The 20034-nt window shown below is 44.0% G+C and overlaps 1 protein-coding gene across 4 annotated transcripts in view; it reads right to left on the bottom strand.

Annotated features, from left to right (window-relative positions):
* The window catches only part of LOC110501466 (E3 ubiquitin-protein ligase ubr3), a 42193-nt gene that overhangs the window by 20028 nt on the left and 2131 nt on the right, over window positions 1-20034 (bottom strand). For 2 of the 4 annotated variants that reach the window (XM_021579053.3, XM_021579052.3), the window contains exons 2-27: window positions 19394-19533; window positions 19038-19190; window positions 18698-18847; window positions 18491-18528; window positions 18337-18400; window positions 18070-18200; window positions 17705-17933; window positions 17394-17573; window positions 16047-16180; window positions 15845-15931; window positions 15689-15754; window positions 15512-15601; window positions 13707-13835; window positions 13562-13614; window positions 13268-13401; window positions 13047-13132; window positions 12492-12633; window positions 11616-11712; window positions 9668-9812; window positions 9426-9530; window positions 9161-9337; window positions 8888-8920; window positions 7671-8122; window positions 6530-6618; window positions 4068-4217; window positions 3065-3198 (exon numbers count right to left, since the gene is read on the bottom strand). In XM_021579053.3, the coding sequence (XP_021434728.3) occupies window positions 3065-3198; window positions 4068-4217; window positions 6530-6618; window positions 7671-8122; window positions 8888-8920; window positions 9161-9337; window positions 9426-9530; window positions 9668-9812; window positions 11616-11712; window positions 12492-12633; window positions 13047-13132; window positions 13268-13401; window positions 13562-13614; window positions 13707-13835; window positions 15512-15601; window positions 15689-15754; window positions 15845-15931; window positions 16047-16180; window positions 17394-17573; window positions 17705-17933; window positions 18070-18200; window positions 18337-18400; window positions 18491-18528; window positions 18698-18847; window positions 19038-19190; window positions 19394-19533 (3388 nt within the window). The remainder of the gene's footprint in view (window positions 1-3064; window positions 3199-4067; window positions 4218-6529; window positions 6619-7670; window positions 8123-8887; window positions 8921-9160; window positions 9338-9425; window positions 9531-9667; window positions 9813-11615; window positions 11713-12491; window positions 12634-13046; window positions 13133-13267; window positions 13402-13561; window positions 13615-13706; window positions 13836-15511; window positions 15602-15688; window positions 15755-15844; window positions 15932-16046; window positions 16181-17393; window positions 17574-17704; window positions 17934-18069; window positions 18201-18336; window positions 18401-18490; window positions 18529-18697; window positions 18848-19037; window positions 19191-19393; window positions 19534-20034) is intronic. The other 2 variants (XM_021579056.3, XM_021579055.3) reach the window with 1 other exon arrangement.

Below are 20034 nucleotides of genomic sequence, written 5' to 3' on the forward strand. Positions count from 1 at the left end.
TGGCAACAACTGCCTGAGTTACACCAGGAACGCACAATCCCTCCATCAGTGCTCAGACTGTCCGCAATAGGCTGAGAGAGGCTGGACTGAGGGCTTGTAGGCCTGTTGTAAGGCAGGTCCTCACCAGACATCACCGGCAACGACGTCGCCTATGGGCACAAACCCAATGTCGCTGGACATTTGACAGGGACATATTATTCAATTTGTTAGTCCCATGTCTGTGGAACTTGTTCAGTTTGTCTCAGTTGTTGAATCTTATGTTGATACAAATATTTATACATGTTAAATTTGCTGAAAATAAACGCAGCTGACAGTGAGAGGACGTTTATTTTTTTGCTGAGTTTACAATAGATTCATTTAACTACATTTCTAATGAATTACAAGGCTCTAGACAAACTTTTTTTCCACTTTTTCAGTTGATGCCACCAGCACATGATTTGGGCACACCAATTTTTCTCCTGACCTGTGCCCCATCATGTAACTGCATTTTATACAGAACCAGGTTAAAAACAACTAGCCATATTTTAAATTAGCATGCACTCGCAGGGCTTGACATTCAGGTAATTTTGCCAGTGGCACACCGGGCCAGTGCTAAAGCTACTGGCCCGAATGCAAAGAACACTGTGCCCGGGAAAGCAGATGATGCGTGAATCACTTAAATGTTCTCTTTAAATTTGCGGGCTGAGCAAGTAGCCTATAATGACCCACCCTCCATACACAAATAATTACATTTTAACTTGACAATATATTTACATTGATAGTTTGGAGGGGGAAAACAAATATCTACAGTTGTAGGACCCTATACAATCAATTTTATATTCTGGTAAATTCAGTTTTCCCTTAGTTTCTTTCAGGTTCTCAATCACTATTATTTTTTTAAATCACACTTTATAGAAAAACTACAAAAAGTCCATAATGCTGAAACCGCATCAGTAGACTACTTTTGAGGTAAAAAAAAAAAAAAAAAGTCAATTAAGCGACTAGCAAGAGACCGTTTGACTAGCTGTGTTTTTGTACTGTCAATATAGGCTACATGTGATGGTAGAGTTAGCGAAACAAATGCCCCGCGATTGATACAAATTGTGATAGTCTGCCAGGTAGGCCTACTTTGCAGTCTTTTCATTGGGAAGATTTGTTAGGAAAGCCTTTCGAAATGTTAATTCAGAAACAGAGCACGATGACAATTGCGCATCGCAAAGACTTCAGACCAAACTTTTTGAATGGTCTGCATTCCCATTGTTTGAATAAATCTTCATAGTTTTTTTTTTAAGCCAATTGCGAACCAAAAACAAATGTGACAAGCAAAAAAATAATTTAAAATTAAAAAATTAATTACAAATCAAAAAACAATCACTGGCACCCAACCAACCAATTCAAATTAGGTGTCGCACTGCCAAGTCAAAAGGGTTGCAAATGCAAGTGGCAGTTTTAAACCCTGAATTTACATTTCTATGTGGTAGTAACATTCTCTGGAGAAAGAACGAAAGAATAGCAGTGCAGCTAAAACTGAAAGACAGTGTCAGTGTTTCTTAGTCACTGACTAACTGCCTCAGTGCTCCCAGTCAGAGGGAGAGGGAAAAAATAAAAAATAAGGTGGAGGAGAAGGTCTGTCGGGAGGTCTAAATCCTCCATGCCTCATTATCTCCGCTCTCAGGCTGCTGGAGTTACTGACAGACTAGCCGATTAAACGCAACTCGGTGATTTACGAATGATTTGAGTGGCGACTAGAGCTCGGTCATGACATAGAATGAAGTTTCAGTAAAAAAAAAAAAACTACTGATTCCAGCACACAAATAGCCCGCAGTAGTTGCCGCTCGACTCCGTTGAGTTGAGTCGGCTACTGACAGACAGGCAGGCACACTTCGCCGGGGGCTGAGACTAGGCTGTTGAATCACCGGAAACCCACTCAGGCAGAAATGGTTCAACATCTATGATGGGAATCCACTCCATGTGCATGAGAGACTTATAAAAAAACAGGAATGCTGGCCTCCCGAGTGGCGCAGCAGTCTAAGGCATTGCAGTGCTAGAGGCGTCACTACAGATCCGGGTTCGATCCCGGGCAGTGTCGCAGCCGGCCGCGCTCTAGCGACTCCTTGTTGCAGCCGGACGCAATGCACGCCGACTTCGGTCACCAGCTGTACAGTGTTTCCTCTGACACATTGGTGCGGCTGGCTTCCGAGTTAAGCGAGCAATGTCAAGAATCAGTGCGGCTTGGATGGGTCGTGTTTCGCAGGACGCATGGCTCTCGACCTTTGCCTCCCCCGAGTCCGTACAGGAGTTGCACGCTGGGACAAGACTAACTACCAATTGGATACCACAACAATTGGGAAGGAAAAGGGGAAAAAAGTACACAATAAAATGTAAAAAAAAAAAAAAAAAAAAAACAGGAATGCTTACCTGTGTGGTACAGTGAGCCTTTTTACTTGATAGATCAAAACCAAAGACACGAGAGCTATACAGTTTATAAAATGTGTGCAAAGTAACCAAGTGAGTTACTTATTATTATTCGACCATGCTGGTCATTTATGAACATTTGAACATCTTGGCCATGTTCTGTTATAAACTCCACCCGGCACAGCCAGAAGAGGACTGGCCATCCCACATATGCTCTCTCTAATTCTCTCTTTCTTTCTCTCTCTCGGAGGACCATGCCCCAGGAATACCTGACATGATGACTCCTTGCTCTCCCCAGTCCACCTGGCCGTGCTGCTGCTCCAGTTTCAACGGTTCTGCCTTATTATTATTATTATTATTATTATTATTATTATTATTCGACCATGCTGGTCATTTCTGAACATTTGAACATCTTGGCCATGTTCTGTTATAATCTCCACCCGGCACAGCCAGAAGAGGACAGGCCACCCCACATAGCCTGGTTCCTCTAGGTTTCTTCCTAGGTTTTGGCCTTTCTAGGGAGTTTTTCCTAGCCACCGTGCTTCTACACCTGCATTGCTTGCTGTTTGGGGTTTTAGGCTGGGTTTCTGTACAGCACTTTGAGATATCAGCTGATGTACGAAGGGCTATATAAATACTTTGATTTGATTTGAGTGAGTCAGACACCTACATCTTTGAAGAAGCTCTGCATGAGAGCCAGCCTGACGTCGTGAGCAGCTCCGCACGTGTCCGCTGGGTAGATGCGCTCCTCGTCAGTGGTTGGCAGTTTCTTCGCCTCGTCGCTCTTGCATCGGTGTCCCAGCACTGAAAGAGTCAGAGCACGGGGGCTCGTTAGTGAGTGATAATGTATTACTACACATAAGGAGCTCTCAGATTCCCATTTATAAGTCTGCATAACATTTACATAGTGTGGAAAACATGTCACGTTGAAGGAATGCCTGTAGTCAAAAGCAGACGTTTTTCCCCTTTTCCACATCAGGAACAGAGATTAGTGAGTGATAAATCAGTCGATAATGACAGCTCGTCTCCCGCACATCCTCTCAGTAATCAGCGGCAGTCCGGGAAAAATATCCCGCTCCCAATGATTATGGCTTCCAATCTAAGGACAAGACGACCGTGTGCAATAATGATCGGAGAGATAATTAACTTAGCGTTTACATTGTCTTTTGATAGGCATCATATGAAATAGCAGTTGGCAGAGCATATAAGGTGTTCTTTTGACCTTGAGGCTGCAAGTGTTCCCAAACCGCAACTAATTACTAATAAAACATGCCGTTTATTTTCATGACAGTGAATGATCCTCTGTCTGGGCAGCATGGCATCGAAATTAACTCTTAGCAGAGAGAGGCTGTATGAAAACGCAGCCAGGGATCAACGTGAATGATAAATGAGCCAATTAAAACAGCTCAACTACCTATTAAAATTAGATTTCCAATATGGTGGAGCCAAGCTGCCATGAATAACTGTTTTGGTTTAAATCGGCAAGGGCCGTGCAAAGGGAATGCTAATGTTCTTATCTATGAAATACACTACCCTGTTCAAATGACTCCGTATTGCCATTTCATTAGGTGGTGGTTGAAATTGAACTACAAAACCAGGACGGTGGTGAGGCCATTCATCTAGTGATGTGAAACAGGGAGGGGGCTACTGGGGGGGATGTAGTGCAGTAGTACCTGAGGAGGCCTGGAGGAGAACAACCAGGCCAGTGGGCCGGTCCTCAGTGGAAGGGCCACTCTGGCCACAGATCACACAGTCATAGAGGACCTCAGACTCCTTTACTTCAGAGGCACCCAGGTCCATGGCTGCTTCAGTGTCCGGGGATTCTGACAGACACACGACAACAAAAGAGGGTTACTTTTGGTTCCTCACTTCAACACTTCAATAATACCACATACAAATACAAATAAGAGGCTTCATCAGAAATGCTGGAGATATCATCTAGAACAAATCCCATTTGGAGCTGGATAGCAATTTTGCATTCTAAAAACAGATTCTCTGAGCAATTGACATTAAACGAGGAGACAAACATATTGGAATAAGTACTTGGAGCTCGGGGAAGATCTTGGCAAGCCATGTGTGGCGGTAATGTGGTGTGAAACTGCTGTCTTTGGGGCTGGCTAAAACAGGCAGTTAATAAAATGCCATTTGAGGAGGTGCCAGATAAGCTTGCGTTCCTTCCTAGAAATAATACCACGCTCAATTACTTTGTTCTTTCATAATTCAGAGCAAATCAATGACTAGTTCTATTCGGTGGGACACGGGTCTCAACAGTTCCACTTCAGTGAAATAGCATGTATTTTCCTATACAATTGCATTTTCTCAATTGCAAGTGGAGAAGGGGTGGTTAAAGAAGATAAGCATTGACAAGAGCACAGGTAGCGTTCAGACATACTGGTCCACCACTCACTCTACTGTAGTGGAAAGGACTGTGCCTCGCGTCAACACTTTCAGCTCTCTGCTTGCTCTGTCCAAGTGATTGGCGTGGCACTAGAGATTAATTACTGATGTAAATTTCATTTGAAAAAAAAACGTTAAAAGATTTCAATTTGAACAGCAAATACGGCATAGAAATGTCAACCCCGTGTTGGAATTGATTTATTGCGTCAGGTGGACTGATCTCGGGAGAGGTCGGTGTGTTCCAGGGGAAATGAAAAAAAACAGTTGGCGTTAGACGGAACAGCTCAGGCCTCGGGCCGTCAGTGCACGCTGAGCTGGAGACAAGGACACTGGTGTTGCTATGGAGGACGACTGCCTGGCTATGCTCCTGAACAACATACGTGTAACATCTTTGCAGTCAACACTGTAGCATGATTGAGTGAGGATAGTTGTCGTGACAAATTGAATGCTTTCAGATGGCATCCTATGAAGGATGCGGTGGCATTTTCAACCCTCCAACGGCATAGCCTACTACTGCTCAATCGTAAACAAATCACTGTCCAAAGTCATTTACACGCGAAAATCTAGATCATAAACATTCCAATTTAGAGCCCATAATAAGTCATGCTACAAAATCCATTTAAAAAGCAGATGCCCGCAACATCTGTTGCCCGAGTCAAACGCATGAATGCTCAGAAACAATAGGATCATATCTTGAAACGCATGAGCCTCACCGTATTCAAAATGGTAATCTTTCATGTGGCACACAGCTAGGAGCGAGAACAAAAATGCAACACTGTAAACGGGAATTCAAAAAAAAGGGGATTTTGTCTTTGCGCATAAAAACACAAGACATCATAGTACCCGGATGTCGGTCTTATCTTTGGTTTTCCACAAAGCCCATAACCACTGTGGCCAAGAGCACTGGAAGATTCGTGTTTGAACAGATGCTTTCACCATTGGACCTATTTGCCTTGTCAAAATCCCAGCACAAATATTCATATCCTCTGTGACCTTTGATTCAATCTGTGAAACAAACATAGCTCATGAGAAGCCAATGACCAATCTTTATACTGAGGAGATGGACACGCAAGCTAATCCATTCAATAAATGTGGGGCGTTGTCAGCTGGGACACCTGCAAATAAGATGGCGAAATTACTACTCAAACAATTGTACGTTTCTTCAAAATCTGTGCAAATAGGCAAACTCCATTTACATTGTTAAACCCTGCCTAAGTGTTCCCTCTGATCACAGAGACCATTATTCATCCGCTAACCACGCTGGGTCAGGGTCGTCCCTGGGAGTCCATACCACTATTAGTGCTTTGATCCGCTGTGCACTCGACCAGCACGGCTCCAACCCCAGGGGAGTGCTTTCCTCTCATTGCGCCTAACAAGTGTAGGTAGTCCATGGGAGGGCCGAGGGCTGTGGCCAGTGTCACCTTGCCACAGTGGGGGGGGGAAGCAAATCTTTCTTTCCTTCAAAGGCTATAATGGAACGAGTCCATAAAATGTCCTCAGCATGAGTGGCGTGGAGTCCACTTCAATGTTATAGCGAACCGGGCCCCGTATCCAAGAAGTCCTAGCATATATATTGCGCCATCGAATAAATCTGTCAATACATAAGTACAGCTAGAAGCTTGGAAAGGTTTCTGAGAAGACCGACCCAACATTCACAATAACTCATAGATGGGGAAAACAATAGGAATGCGCTTTGAGAATGAGAAATGGTGCTGGACCAAATGAGTCACTGCCTTACCAACATCCATGGCTGTTTCCATGAAACTCTTCTGTCTGGAGGCAAACTCAGCCAGGAGTTTTTGCTGTCTCTCTCGAGCCCTCTGACGCCTGAACGGAAAACAAAACTTCAAAATCACAGAAGACTACTTCCATATAAAAACTGCCATCAATACAAAGAGTCAGTCATACCATTTCACATGAGTGTCAAAGTGTTGCATAGCTTGGAAATAGTCGGAGACTTGAGGTGACACCGCCACACATAAAACAAACCAAAAATCCTACAGAGCTATTCTAATCAAAATGTGTACTTAAAATAGAATGCTGAGGCATTTGGCCCAGGCTTCCATTATTTTGATGCAGGAGTAATGCCCATTCTCTTCACTGATTGGGTTAGCCCATCACCATAGCAACAGCTTCCATGTGTAAGTGGAAATGCTTCGTTTTAATAATGCACCGAAAGCCCTTCTCTCAATGGCTAGCCATTGACATCACCACCACTCACCAACCAGTGCGTTACCATTTCCAGACAGTGACTGGTCTGCCCGTTACACAACGCTTGTTTTTCCTCAGACGCCGCCACAAAGGCACACTAGATCATGCGAGATTGGCTTTGTAGCATTGGACACTGATACATACAAACTACAACGTAAGAGCCTATTCTGAGCACGGCTACAGTATGTGACTGGGTGCTGGGCTGTGAAGGTGATTACTTCCCTAATGTGGATGGCTGTAGATCCTGTGCAGACTTCCAGCAAGTAGGGTTGACTGTAAATAGAGACCCCTAATAAGAGGACATAAACAAATGGTGACAGGAGCGCCACAGCTCAGTAATTCCCACTGACAGCGTCAGGGGCACAGACAGCCCGTCTGAGAAATGTGAAGCACCCTCTTTCAGCTTCCTCTGCCATTGGCTGGCCCACAGTCGCCCTGGCAACAGCCCGAGAACAAGGCTCTATGTACGCTGATTGAATATTATTATTTTATTTTTTTACAAATTCATTCTCTGCAGATGCCCTTTGACTCACTTCAAAAAATCATTTCTCATTTCAAAAGCTAATAAAGTCCTCACATTGAAACAGTTCAACATTGATTATTGTATTCATTAAGAGACACCACATAAGTTGATGGTTTTGCAAACGGAGTGGCAACCTGTAACAAACCTCTCCTCCTTATCCATGGTCTTCTTGGCAGTGGGGCTGTTCTTCTTGGGAGCGACGGGAGGAAAGACCTTCCCACAGATCTCCTGGATGCTGCGCTTGCTCTGGTGGCTACGCGTGGCCGCCTTGGTGAGGATGCGCTCGATGGCGGTGATGCCGTCCCCGTGGGCGTGGCGGTTTGGGTTGGCGTCCATGTCCTCCAGCCAGGTGGCCGACAGGGAGTTCTGCTTGGCCGACAACTTCTGGTGCAGCTTGATGAGCAGGGAGAGCATGCTCTCGTGGATCTCCAGGATCTCGGTGACCAGCTGGGGAGGCGTGCCGGGCGGGACCCAGCGAGTGGAGCTGCTCTTGGGCCGCACCGCCTGGCTAGCCTCTGTGCTGCTGCGGTTGATGATCTCCTGGAACTTCCTCCGGCGCTCCGCCACCAGGCTGAACACCTGCGCCTCCCGCACATTCTACCAATAGAAGAGGCACACGTCAGATCTCTCCTACACACACCTGCTTTCCAAACATGCAGCACAAACCATGGCCCTCTCAATAAACACATGCAGATGAGGGAGAGCAAGAGAGACACCCATGTGACCACCTTTCCTTCCAATTCAGATGGTCCATGTCAAAATGCTGTCTTTCAATGGAGTGTTTATGTGCACGACACAAATGCCTGCTCAAATTACAACGTCACAGAAATCCATTTTGGCATGATGGATCCCGCATCCCTACATTAGGAGGCCCCCTTGCCATCAGCAGATGGGCACGGCGCACATATCGAAGTCACATTAAATACCCCTAATTCTGCTGACTTTTCAAGAGAAACCTCAGAGTTCTAGTTCATATTATGAGAGGAAAATTCAACCCACCCCCTTAAATGTGAAAAACATTGGAACAATTGCAATGACTTGCCCTGACAATGGATGGGAGCACTGTTAAATATACATACATCACACAGCCCTGTCGGAGCGCCATCAATCAAGGTAACATGCAGTTAAAAAGCGTTTACCCAGACTCACATTATACACTTAGATTCAACCCCATCAGAGCACAACACCACACACTCAAAATGACCTAAATATGGCTACAAATCATAAGACATGAACAAGAGAATAACGTTGTAATGGAGGTTTTACACCACAGTCAGAAGAGAACACAGTGCAAGGCCCTGAGGACATCATCCAGGTCTTCCTAGTAAGACCAAACAAAACACTCAAAATGCAAACCGCTACCTCTCTCCAATTCCCTGTCAGACGCCTGGAATTCTGTGGAGCAGAAGTACGGCAAAAACATCATTACGTAAGTGCTTTTAACACATATGGCCCTAGCAAAGAGCGACCTCTCTACATCAAAATATATGACAGGCTACATAATACAAATAATACCCAGTATACTGAAGGAACATTATACCTCATCTACCCAGAGGTAAGCAATTCTGAACACAGTAGCATGAATACATAAGTCGAGGCAGTACCACCCAGTGTGCAGGCAGGGTGTTAACTGACCTGGCCGAAGTTGGATGCCTCGGCGCTGGTGCTGGCAGGGGGCTCCCTCTCCCTCTTCACCTCGGGGGCAGTCTCAGGCACCCTCACCCTCACGTAGTTGATGACATGGTGCAGGTTGGACAAGAGGTTGGTGCCTGGGAACCAGCTGTCATGGCAGTGCTCCTCAATGCAAGGCTCCTAGTCACGGAACATGAGAAAGGGGGTAAATGTGAAGGGCACATAGGAAGAAACTGACGAACGTCGTCTGAGTGGCTGAAGGTCTAACCTCATCCCCCTTGTCCTCTTCAACCTGGTTGTCCAAGCCCAGCTCAATCAGGTAGAGCACCATGCACAGAACGTGCTCAGACATGTTGGAGTGATCCAGCCAGATCTAAAAACAAAAAAAAAACATTCCATTATAGTTCTGCCAAATTCAACCATAGGGCAAATCTCACCATCAGATTTGATCAGAGACAATGAAATTCCTATGCACAGAGCGAGTGAGTGAAGAGGTGTTGGAAGAGTCACCTTGTAAAGCAGTGTGAAGATGACAATGTGCAGTGTCTTGCAGTGCAACAGCCTGTCCAGGCCTTTGTAACATGGGTGCAGAGGAGTCCTCTCTTTGTACGGTGGCCATGGATTCCCCGTCGTGTGCATCCCGGACTGTTTCAAGCTGGATACAACAACAAATCAGGTCAATTCCAAGCAATAATCAATAGAGCTCAACCCAACATCACAAACGCATAGGTAATAACGTAACATTAAATCATCTCCTGTGGAATTTACCACACTGTCAGTCTACGCAAAATAACAGCCGATCGTCTGAAAAGACAAGCTATTAGCGATGAAAGAATCGTGGTTATATAACAACGTGGTCTGGTTGACAGGCAATCCGTCAATGTGAACGAGTAACATAAGCCTTCTATCACAGACTTGTGGGGATATTGCAGCTTCAATATGCTTCAAGGGGGAAATACGATCACCTGGTGTCATGACAGGGTTACTACACGCCGTACACGTTTCAACATGTGATGATCTAAAAATAACTCAAAATCATTCTTATTTATTGTTCAACATGGATTGAATAGCTTGGAATTCTAAAATTGCCTTGGTTCAATATAGCCTACATTTGGTATTTACAGAAATCATAGAGCAAGAAAAATGTTTCATCCATTACTCATGTAATCTTTCCTTGCCCTTAAACTGCTATTTCAAATTAAGAAGGGCTGCCAGGAGAGGACACTTCAGTGGATTTAGTCACTTCACATCTTAAAGAGATCGTCAGGAAATGAACCTAACACCATCTCTCTCTTCCACCCCAACCATCACATTTGTCTTCGGAGACGTCCAACCTAGATCTCACAAGGAAGGATTCTCAGTTGTATTACAGCTCGCAATTAAAATATTGGAACCAACCCCGCCCTCTTCACCACGTTGGCCCGAACCCCTCTTCACCACATTGGCCCGAACCCCAGTTCACCACGTTGGCCCGAACCCCAGTTCACCACGTTGGCCCGAACCCCTCTTCACCACGTTGGCCCGAACCCCTCTTCACCACGTTGGCCCGAACCCCTCTTCACCACGTTGGCCCGAACCCCTCTTCACCACAGGTGGGAATAGCGAGCCAGTAAGTCACATTTTCCATCTACAGAACATTGCCAGATTACAACCTACGCCATCACATCCCGCAGGTGAGCGACTCATCCATGACTATTTCATCCTGTCTGGACTACTGTAAACACCCTTTTTGTTGGTGCATCTGTCAAGTGCCTAAACAGGCTACAATGTCCAGAAATGTGCTGCACATGTCTTCAACCTCAACTGGCTCCCCACATGCTCACGCGTTGACTACAAAATCCTGGTTAACATCTACCAGGCTATCCACAACTCAGGGCCCAAGTACCTGTCCGACCTCATTCTACTCTGCTGCCCAATACGCACCCGTCGCTCCTCCTGGTCAGTCTCCCTTCAGCAGCCCTCTAACAGACGAAAAACTATGGGTGACAGGGCTTTCAGTTGCGCGGCTCCGCGGCTCTGGAACATACTTCCAGACACTATTAGGGCTGCAGTGTCGGTCCTTCTTTAAAAAAGGCAGAGCTGTTCAGAAAGGCTTTCAAGAACCTCTGCTAATTCTGTTCTCATGTGCTCCGGACCTGATGACAGCTTTGATTGTTATTTTATTAAAATATATTTTTGAATTACATCTTGGGTCTGAGAAAATCACTTTACAAATTAAATGAATTATTGTTGTTATGCAGGGCATGACACCCACCCACTCGGTTTCAAACATGACCATCCCAACTGTAAAACTTAACGAACCAGAACTACATAACATAACATAACATTCTGAATGTACTGTTAAAATAACTACGTACTCACACCTAGTCATTCAAAACCTGAAAATTATTTCACACTTTTTTTTTTTTTGTAAAATAAACCATTCATTTCTTGCTGGAGACTTAGTGACTTAACTTACAATGCTGAGTATCTGTCCATTGCTGACTGGACATCACGACGGTAGACTGTTCTGAGAATAACCATGATGGGGTCAAACTCCTTCTCCCACACCTCCGCTGGAAAACAGAAAGACCAATACTTGAGGAAGGCTGCTAAAAAGTCACGTTGCCATAAAATTCTTCTTTTTCTTTCTTCCCTCTCGTGGGGCCTCAGAAAGTGGAGTTAGCCTGCCCCCAAGTGGAATGTGCAATGACAGGAAATGTGGCGTTGCAATGACAATCTGACGCCTCCAATGACACAAACCTAATGCGGTTCTGGCTGTTACCGCCTACCCACAAACCTTTCCAATGTCTCTATGTAAATGAGAATAAGTTGACTGAGAACACACCAGGTAAAATAAGGGTTAATAAAACCGCCAACAGAACAATCATATCATCACAGAATGGTCTCATAAAACATTATACAGACTGTATGAGGTCTCCATCACAAAAAACACAAAAAATTAGGCCAATTTCAATTGTGTACAGGACAATAATTAAGTCTTCAAGAGGGACCACGTCTTGATTGAGACTTGTGAATTGTGCAAGTCCCTAGGCTTCTGCATGGGTAGAACTAGAGTCAATTGTGGTGCACGAGTGCCCTCTCAAGGCAGACTGGTGGAAAAGCAGTGATTATGTTGAATGAAAACAATATGCTTGGTGTTGATCCAACAAAGCTTTTGGACAGCATCTATTCATTAGTCACACACCGCAGCAAAAACTTATTGCACCGTTGTAAAACGGTTTTGAAGTGAAAACTAGAGTTTCTATTGCACAAATCGAGGTCCCTCCCAGTTTAGTTCCGTTCTTTCCCTAGTGAACACATCCCAAGCCAGGAACTACAATAGACAACTTACCTTTAGGTGTGTACATGCCCTGCTGCATGGAACCCCCTAGTTCAAACACGGGGGCTTTGAAGTCAGCCACGGCAGACAGCATCTCCTCAAAGCTGCAACTTCCTGGGACGATCCCACTCTTGGGGTTGGGATTCTCAGGAATCTGAATATTCACTTCAGGAAAGTATGTACCCGGGCAAATGTGCAGCATAATTGAAGGGGATCCCAAAATGTAAAAACGGCAAGATTGATGCGTGTTAAATGATGCAATTTTTCATTGATTAAACTAGTCATGATCAAAGTCACATGTACCAACAAGGGGAGGTCTGATGAAAACAAGGTGTTTTGGTGGGTTTTCCATTTTGTAAAACAAGGACAACACAATTACACATGCTACCAAGAAAAGAAAAAACTAGCGCTTCAGAAAAAGGTTACTGACAACAGAAAATCTGGAGACCAAATATCCAGCTACCAACAAGTCATTATGAGAATCAAAGTGAGAACATACTAACCACGGGTAAGGATGTTCAATTAATTATACTGTGAATTGTGAGGCTGATAAAACAGTGAGGATACGAGGTCCAACAGTGAACTGTGGGTACGGTCGTTCATGCACAGTTGGGAGACCATCTCGGCTCTAAGAATCTCGTCATCTGCCATGCCTATCAACGAAAGGGAGAAATATTCATTACAAATGTATAAAAAGAAAAAACGATGGATAACACTAATATAGTGTACAAACATACCAATTGTTGTTGATGTACAACTTTCTTCTCCCTTGTTGCATCTGCACTTACCCAAGTGGATGCGAAGACTGGACAAGATGACGAGAAACGTCAAGGCTCCCTCCAGCATTGGCCTCTCCTGCTCCCCGTCAAGTGCAGTATTCTGGTGCACAGAGGCCATGGTCAACAGGTCCACCACTTTGAATCTGCATATGAAAACACATGTTACTGCCAGTAAAACCTCCGGGCTACTCGTCAACTAGTTACTCAAAATGGGATTTTTCAACAGGTGATGATAAACAAGGTCAATGAAGTTCGGCAAAAAACGACAGGTCGAAAGGACTTTTCCAGAAGGGTCGACCGTACCTCTCGAACACGGAAGAGATGAAGTAGTCTGGATCTAGCCTCGAGGCACACACCTGTCGAAAGATTGTTCTTCCCAATTATTGAATGGAGTTTAGGACCTAACAATCCCTAATGTTGTAATCACCTTGAAGAAAGTAGTATATACCTGGAGCAGAAAGATGTCTGGATCGATCATAGAGTTGCAGAAGTGAGACTGCACGTAGGTCATAGCCTGTCCTTTAATCTGCAGACCATTTCTGACCCACATGTTACTGTGGATCTCCGACAGGCTTGCCTACAAGAAAACACAAGGGACATTAACATAAACTGCTATGTACCTACTGTATACATTACACTGAACAAATATTAAGGTACCTCCAGAGTGCACAGTCACATAGGAACCGCTTAAACAAGTCAGTCGACGACTAATATACAGTGCATTCGGAAAGTATTCAGACCACTTGACTTTTCCCACATTTTGTTACGTTACAGCCTTATTCAAAACTTTAAATAGTTTGTCCTCATCTACACACAATAGCCCATAATGACAATAAAACCAGGTAAAGATTTTTTTAAATAAAAATCACATTTACTTAAGTCCCTCTACTCTTTGTTGAAGCACCTTCGGCAGCGATTACACCCTTCGAGTCTTCTTGGGTATGACGCTACAAGCTTAGCACACCTGTATTTGGGGAGTTTCTCCCATTCTTCTCTGCAGATCCTCTCAAGCTCTGTCAGGTTGGATGGGGAGCGTCGCTGCACAGCTATTTTCAGGTCTCTCCAGATATGTTTGATTGGGTTCAAGTCCGGGCTCTGGCTGGGGCACTCAAGGACATTGAGACCTGTCCCGCAGCCACTCCTGCGTTGTCTTGGCTGTGTGCTTAGGGTTATTGTCCTGTTGGAAGGTGAACCTTCACCCTAGTCTGAGGATCTGAGCGCTCTGGAGCAGGTTTTCATCGGGGATCTCTCTGTGCTTTGCTACGTTAATCTTTCCCTCGATGTTGACTAGTCTCCCAGTCCCTGCCGCTGAAAAACATTCCCAGAGCATGATGCTGCCACCACCAGTTTGGTGTGACGCTTGGCATTCAGGTCAAAGAGTTCAATCTTGGTTTCATCAGACCAGAGAATATTGTTCTTATGGTCGGAGAGTCCTTTAGTTGCCTTTTGGCAAACTCCAAGTGGGCGGTCATGTGCCTTTTACTGAAGAGTGGCTTCTGTCTAGCCACTACTATAAAGGCCTGATTGGTGGAGTGCTGCAGAGATTGTTATCCCTCTGGAAGTGTCTCCCATCTCAACAAAGGAACTCTGGACCTCTGTCAGCCTTTCTCCCCGATTGCTCAGTTTGGTTGTGAGGCCAGCTCTAGGAAGGGTCTTGGTGGTTCCAAACTTTTTCCATTAAAGAATGATGGAGGCCACTGTGTTCTTGGGGACCTTCAAGATCTGTGCCTCGACACAGCCCTGTCTCAGAACTCGACTGACAATTCCGTCGACCTCAAGGCTTGGTTTTTGCTCTGATATGCACTGTCAACTGTGGGACCTTGTATAGACAAGTGTGTGCCTTTCCAAATCATGTCCAATCAATTGAATTTACCCCAGGTGGACTCCAATCAAGTAGTAGCAACATCAAGGATGATCAATGGAAACAGGAAACAGGATGCACAGGAGCTTAATTTCAAGTGTCATAGCAAAGGGTCTGAATACTTTCCGGTATTATTAACATAAGGTATGTTAATGTTTTATACATTTGCTAAATAAAAATCTAAACCTGTTCTCAGGTCTGAATACTTTCCGAATGCACTGTGTGTGTGTGTGTGTATATAATAGACTAACAACTGTTTGGATATACGAGGGAAGTCAGCCTTTCCTTTTTAGACATTGCAGGACCGTATTCACCCACAACTTCTTCTGACATGTGAGGCATTATCAAGGCATTGAAATGGCATGTGTAATGGTCCTTTATTGGTGCAATACCTGAATCTGGAGTGGATGGACCATGATCCTCATGAGCATCTCTTGGTCTGGGAGGAGACTCTCCAGGTCAAGCCCCTGGCACTTCACTGCCTGTGAGACAATAGACACAGTCAACTCACAACAAAGAGAGCTTAAGCACCAGGAACAGAACTTAAAAGTGTTGTAGATCTGCCACACCTTGCTTAGGAACATGGCGTAGTAACGGTGCAGTGGCAGGTGAAACGTCACCTGATTTGGAGCAAGCTACAGAGAAACAGAGACCAGATATAAACACTAAAGGAAACCTCTGTCTACAAAATGCTTCCTGACTGTTGTACATATTTGCAGAGTTACCTCATCCACAAAGCCAATGGCATCAAACCAGATCTGCAGAGTCTCCAAGCAGTAGCGCACCACCGTCTTGGTGTATTCCTGTGTCTCCTGCAAATAAACAATGATTCGTGGTATAATCATTTTCGGTTTCTGTGCTTAACACCTGAATGTCAAATAGCCGTAACGTGATCTGCATTACAATTAAGAGGGATATTGGACTCACTTTGACTTTGCAGTGTGTGAGGAGACCCCACATTGGTTGTGCGCAGGCCTCCAACTCGGCCGCAAATGCTGCATAGTACGTCTGGGACTCAAACTCCACGTGCTCACTCAACTCCCGCTTATTCAAGTTCATACCTACAGGACCAGGCAAGAGCTTTCAGGGTTAGTCATCACGTAACAGATAGCATTACTGTGGTCTCATTCACAAAGCAGTGTTAACCCGGAAAACATATTAGTTGACATCTAGCTAAGTCTTAAGAATGGGGGGAATCACATGTATGTAAGGGCAGCCTACACTCATACCATAACATAGTGGCACTATGCTCTCTGCATCTTGCCTAAGTAAGTGGATACTCCAGCCCACAGTTTCTGCGGCTAGGGGTTATTTTTAGGGTTATGGTGGACACATAGCAGGAGTGCTGCACAGACAATTCTAATAGAGACAAGGGCCGTGTTTGATAGCATCAAATCCATGAGGCATTGTGGGTAAATGGTGACTGACTGATCTACAAATAATAATGAGTAGTTATTTATGACGCAGTCAGTCAGTGGTTGCCGACACCGTCTGCTATAATGTTGAACGAGGCCAAGGAATAACATGCTCAGTAATTGTCTTTGTCAGGTTCAATTCCTAGAAGTGTAAAATAAAAGTTGCCTTCAATGGCACATAACATATGTTTTGCTGGACATCTTGCTCAGCTACTGAAAATAGTGACCAGCTAAATAAGCAGTGACTACCACCAATGGAAGGGAATTACAGAGAACTAATATTGCGTCATATGACTAAGCAGATACTAACGGGCCAATGCAGATGTCTTACTCTCAATATCAAAATAATTTCTGGTTACCTTACAAAAAAAGAGCAATTTCCCCAAGCAAGAATTTTCCTAGGAGTGGTCTGAGTGGGGAGGGGAAAATTGAAAACTAGCCATTATTGGCAAAGGTTTGTAACACTGTTATTGGTCTATTAAAACGAATTTACCGCCTGGTGACGTAACCAGGCAGGCCAAAACCCCCATCCCACCAAAACAAGCTGAAATTTCTAGCTGTCTTTTCAAACAGCTCTTACACTAAAAGGATATTATGATAGTTTTCATATTTTCACAGTATTATTCCAACCGCAGTGTAGAAATATATAAAAACACAGAAAAATCACATTTTTGGCTGCACTGGGCCATTAACAGAGACTGATGATAGCACATGACTCCAATAGATAAAGATCAGACTAAAAATCACACCAGCTACGCTACCAGGGAATAACGATTAGTCATCCTTGAGGCAAATACTGACACATATCACAGTCCCAGCTACCACTGCTATTCAGATTCTTAAATCCACAGGGAATTACCTTGAAAGAAGGACACAAAGCTCATCCACAGCATGAGCAGTGAGTGGTCCTCCAGGAATTTCTTCGCTACACTTTGGTGTGAGAGAATATTAATAAAGTCGCTAACTAAAGGCCAGTAAGTGTTGTTCTTCAGCAGAGCCTCGCTGCAGTTGACCACAACGTGGCGGCTGTTCTCTTCATCTGAAAATAACGAGAGAGAAAAAAAAAAAGAAGAGTGACTGTCCACAATGAGGCTTGGTAGTGTGGGAAGCAGTTTAGATTCACAAAGTCAGTCAAACAATCATCAGGATGGCCATTCAAACACGGCTCACCTTGAAGTTCACTTTTGATAAGGCAACTCTCCATCATGTAGAGGAGGACAGTGACCATGATGTCGAGGAGTTGACACTCCTCCGTCACGTGACGTGCTAAGTCCTCATTGCTGAACAGCTGTACACTGATATGTACGATGCGGTTGGACATGGTATCCGACTCCTGGCTTTTCATCAGAGTTTTCATGATGAACGCATAATGTTGAACAAATGTTTTCGTGAAGGTGATCTACAAAACGACAACAACAAAAAAAGCACAACAATAATTGACTACATTCTGCAGTCATAACAGCTTCTCTAAAAAAATATGTTTTAAAGAATGCAGCAGAGCCACTAGACTTACAGCTACAACCTGAAATACATACCTTGTAGTCTTGATCTGGCAGCATGTTCAGTAGAAAAGTAACCATCTTCTGCGGAAACTCGTACTTTATTGTCCAAAACAGCAACTCCTCCAGAAAACATTTGTGTTTCAGAGAGTCCATAATGGATGGATCTAAGGAGAGAATATACATTATTCAAACTGGTGACTCCTGCCAATGTTGAGTTTCAATTTTTTTTTTTATCACTTAAAAAAAAATCTGTGTATCATTCATCATTACATAGAATGTAATGCTTGTTATGTAAATTACCTTTGGTTGAGCTACTTAGTTTCACCCTCTTTCTCTGTCCAATAGATTGCCCATCTTGATCCTCCTTTAAGAAAAACAATGGGAAGTATTATAACTACTGTATCTATATTTCAATACTGAGAAGACTAACTATTCTGATACAATATTCACATACCTCTTTATTGGACTCAGAGCTGGATGGTGCTGCGGCTCCTAAAGAAAACAGAGCAGAGACAGATGGCAGCCATTACTTCTTTATTTCCTTGATTAATGAGTCATTGAGAAACACTACTTCCATTATGTTTCCATACTACAACAAATGGCATGCTATCAGGGACTCTTATTTTGAGTTCCAACTCCTAAAGAGTGGATGAGGTCTTACCCAGTAAGCCCAGAGCCCCTGTCTCAGAACCTCGTGTGGGCTCTGCAGCCCCAGTCTGGGCCTTCTCCTCCACAGACACCAGGCCTGAGTTCTTCAGTGCTGACAGGTAGTTCTCGTAGTTCTTTTTTGCAAATACATTCTCTTCTTGACCTATAGGGCATATTTACATATGAGATATGTTTTAAACTAACAGACATTCATTAGCATGTGTGGAGCATTGAATTATTATGGTTTGGCAATATTGATTAGTATCATGTCACCTTTTGATAGTTACCCCCCCCCGGTCAGATTAACAAATCACTCAATGGCACTATGAGTAAGTGGAAACAGACATATTTACCCATGCTCAGGTCCTTGAATGTTTGCTGATTCGTTAGGATCTTTGTCAGCACAGTTCTCATTGCTCCGCCCATCTTCGTCAGTTCTTCTAGGAAGGTGATCTGGGGCTCTAGCTGCTGTAAGACCTTCTGTAGGTCCCTCTCAGCTGATGTGTCTGTGAGAGCAAGGTATGATAAAAGTTGTGAAATATGTGAATGTGTAAAATGTGTCAGAAGAGCTCATGAAAACAAGCAGAATGACCATAAGATAGTTGTAAAATAACTTTCTCCACAATGTTTTGTTCTCCGAGGGCTGTTCAATTGCAATCGGGTGCTTTTAGGGTGTTCTGTAGACGTAGTGCGATGCTGTTTCTCCCACCTGGTTCAGTGTATCCATCCCTTAGGTACTGTATGATACAGATGATGAAGCGAGGGAGGACCATCTCTGACATCAGTAGTAAGTCTCGGGGGACTGAAGGAACATTCTCCCCGGTTCTTAACCGATGCCGTCTGCAAAACCTGACAGAACAACATCCATATACTTTTTTTCATAACCAAGAGAAGTACCTAAAATAAATTGTGGAAGTAATTGGGAACAATTACAGGACAACCTATCTAATGGACACTAGCAGTGTATTTCGTCTTCCTTTGATAGTGGAATATGTGCATTTTAAGTTAGGCTAGTAGTATATCTGACTGCCTTGAATAAAATGTAATGCAGTGTCATCCATCAGACAAAATAACTGCAGAAGTGTAAACTAATAATTTAAAGGAATGGTGGGGAGTAAGCTGCAAAGAAGATATGTTATATTTCATTTAGAAAATAACCTATGTGGCATCGATATGAGTCAGAAGCATTTATTCTGTCAAAATTGACTAAAGTGTAAATAGTGCCATAAAGTCATTGTCATCCAAAACTGAGTTTTGCGGAACTTGTGGTCGTGACTTGCGTCAGAACACAAATGAAAGTTTGGTTCGTTTCAATCCTGCCCACAAGTAATCATCAATTCGGAGTGAAGC

This window comes from Oncorhynchus mykiss, chromosome 22 (genome assembly GCF_057628025.1).
Source record: "Oncorhynchus mykiss isolate SJ-2025 chromosome 22, ASM5762802v1, whole genome shotgun sequence".
Taxonomy (NCBI): Eukaryota; Metazoa; Chordata; class Actinopteri; order Salmoniformes; family Salmonidae; genus Oncorhynchus; species Oncorhynchus mykiss.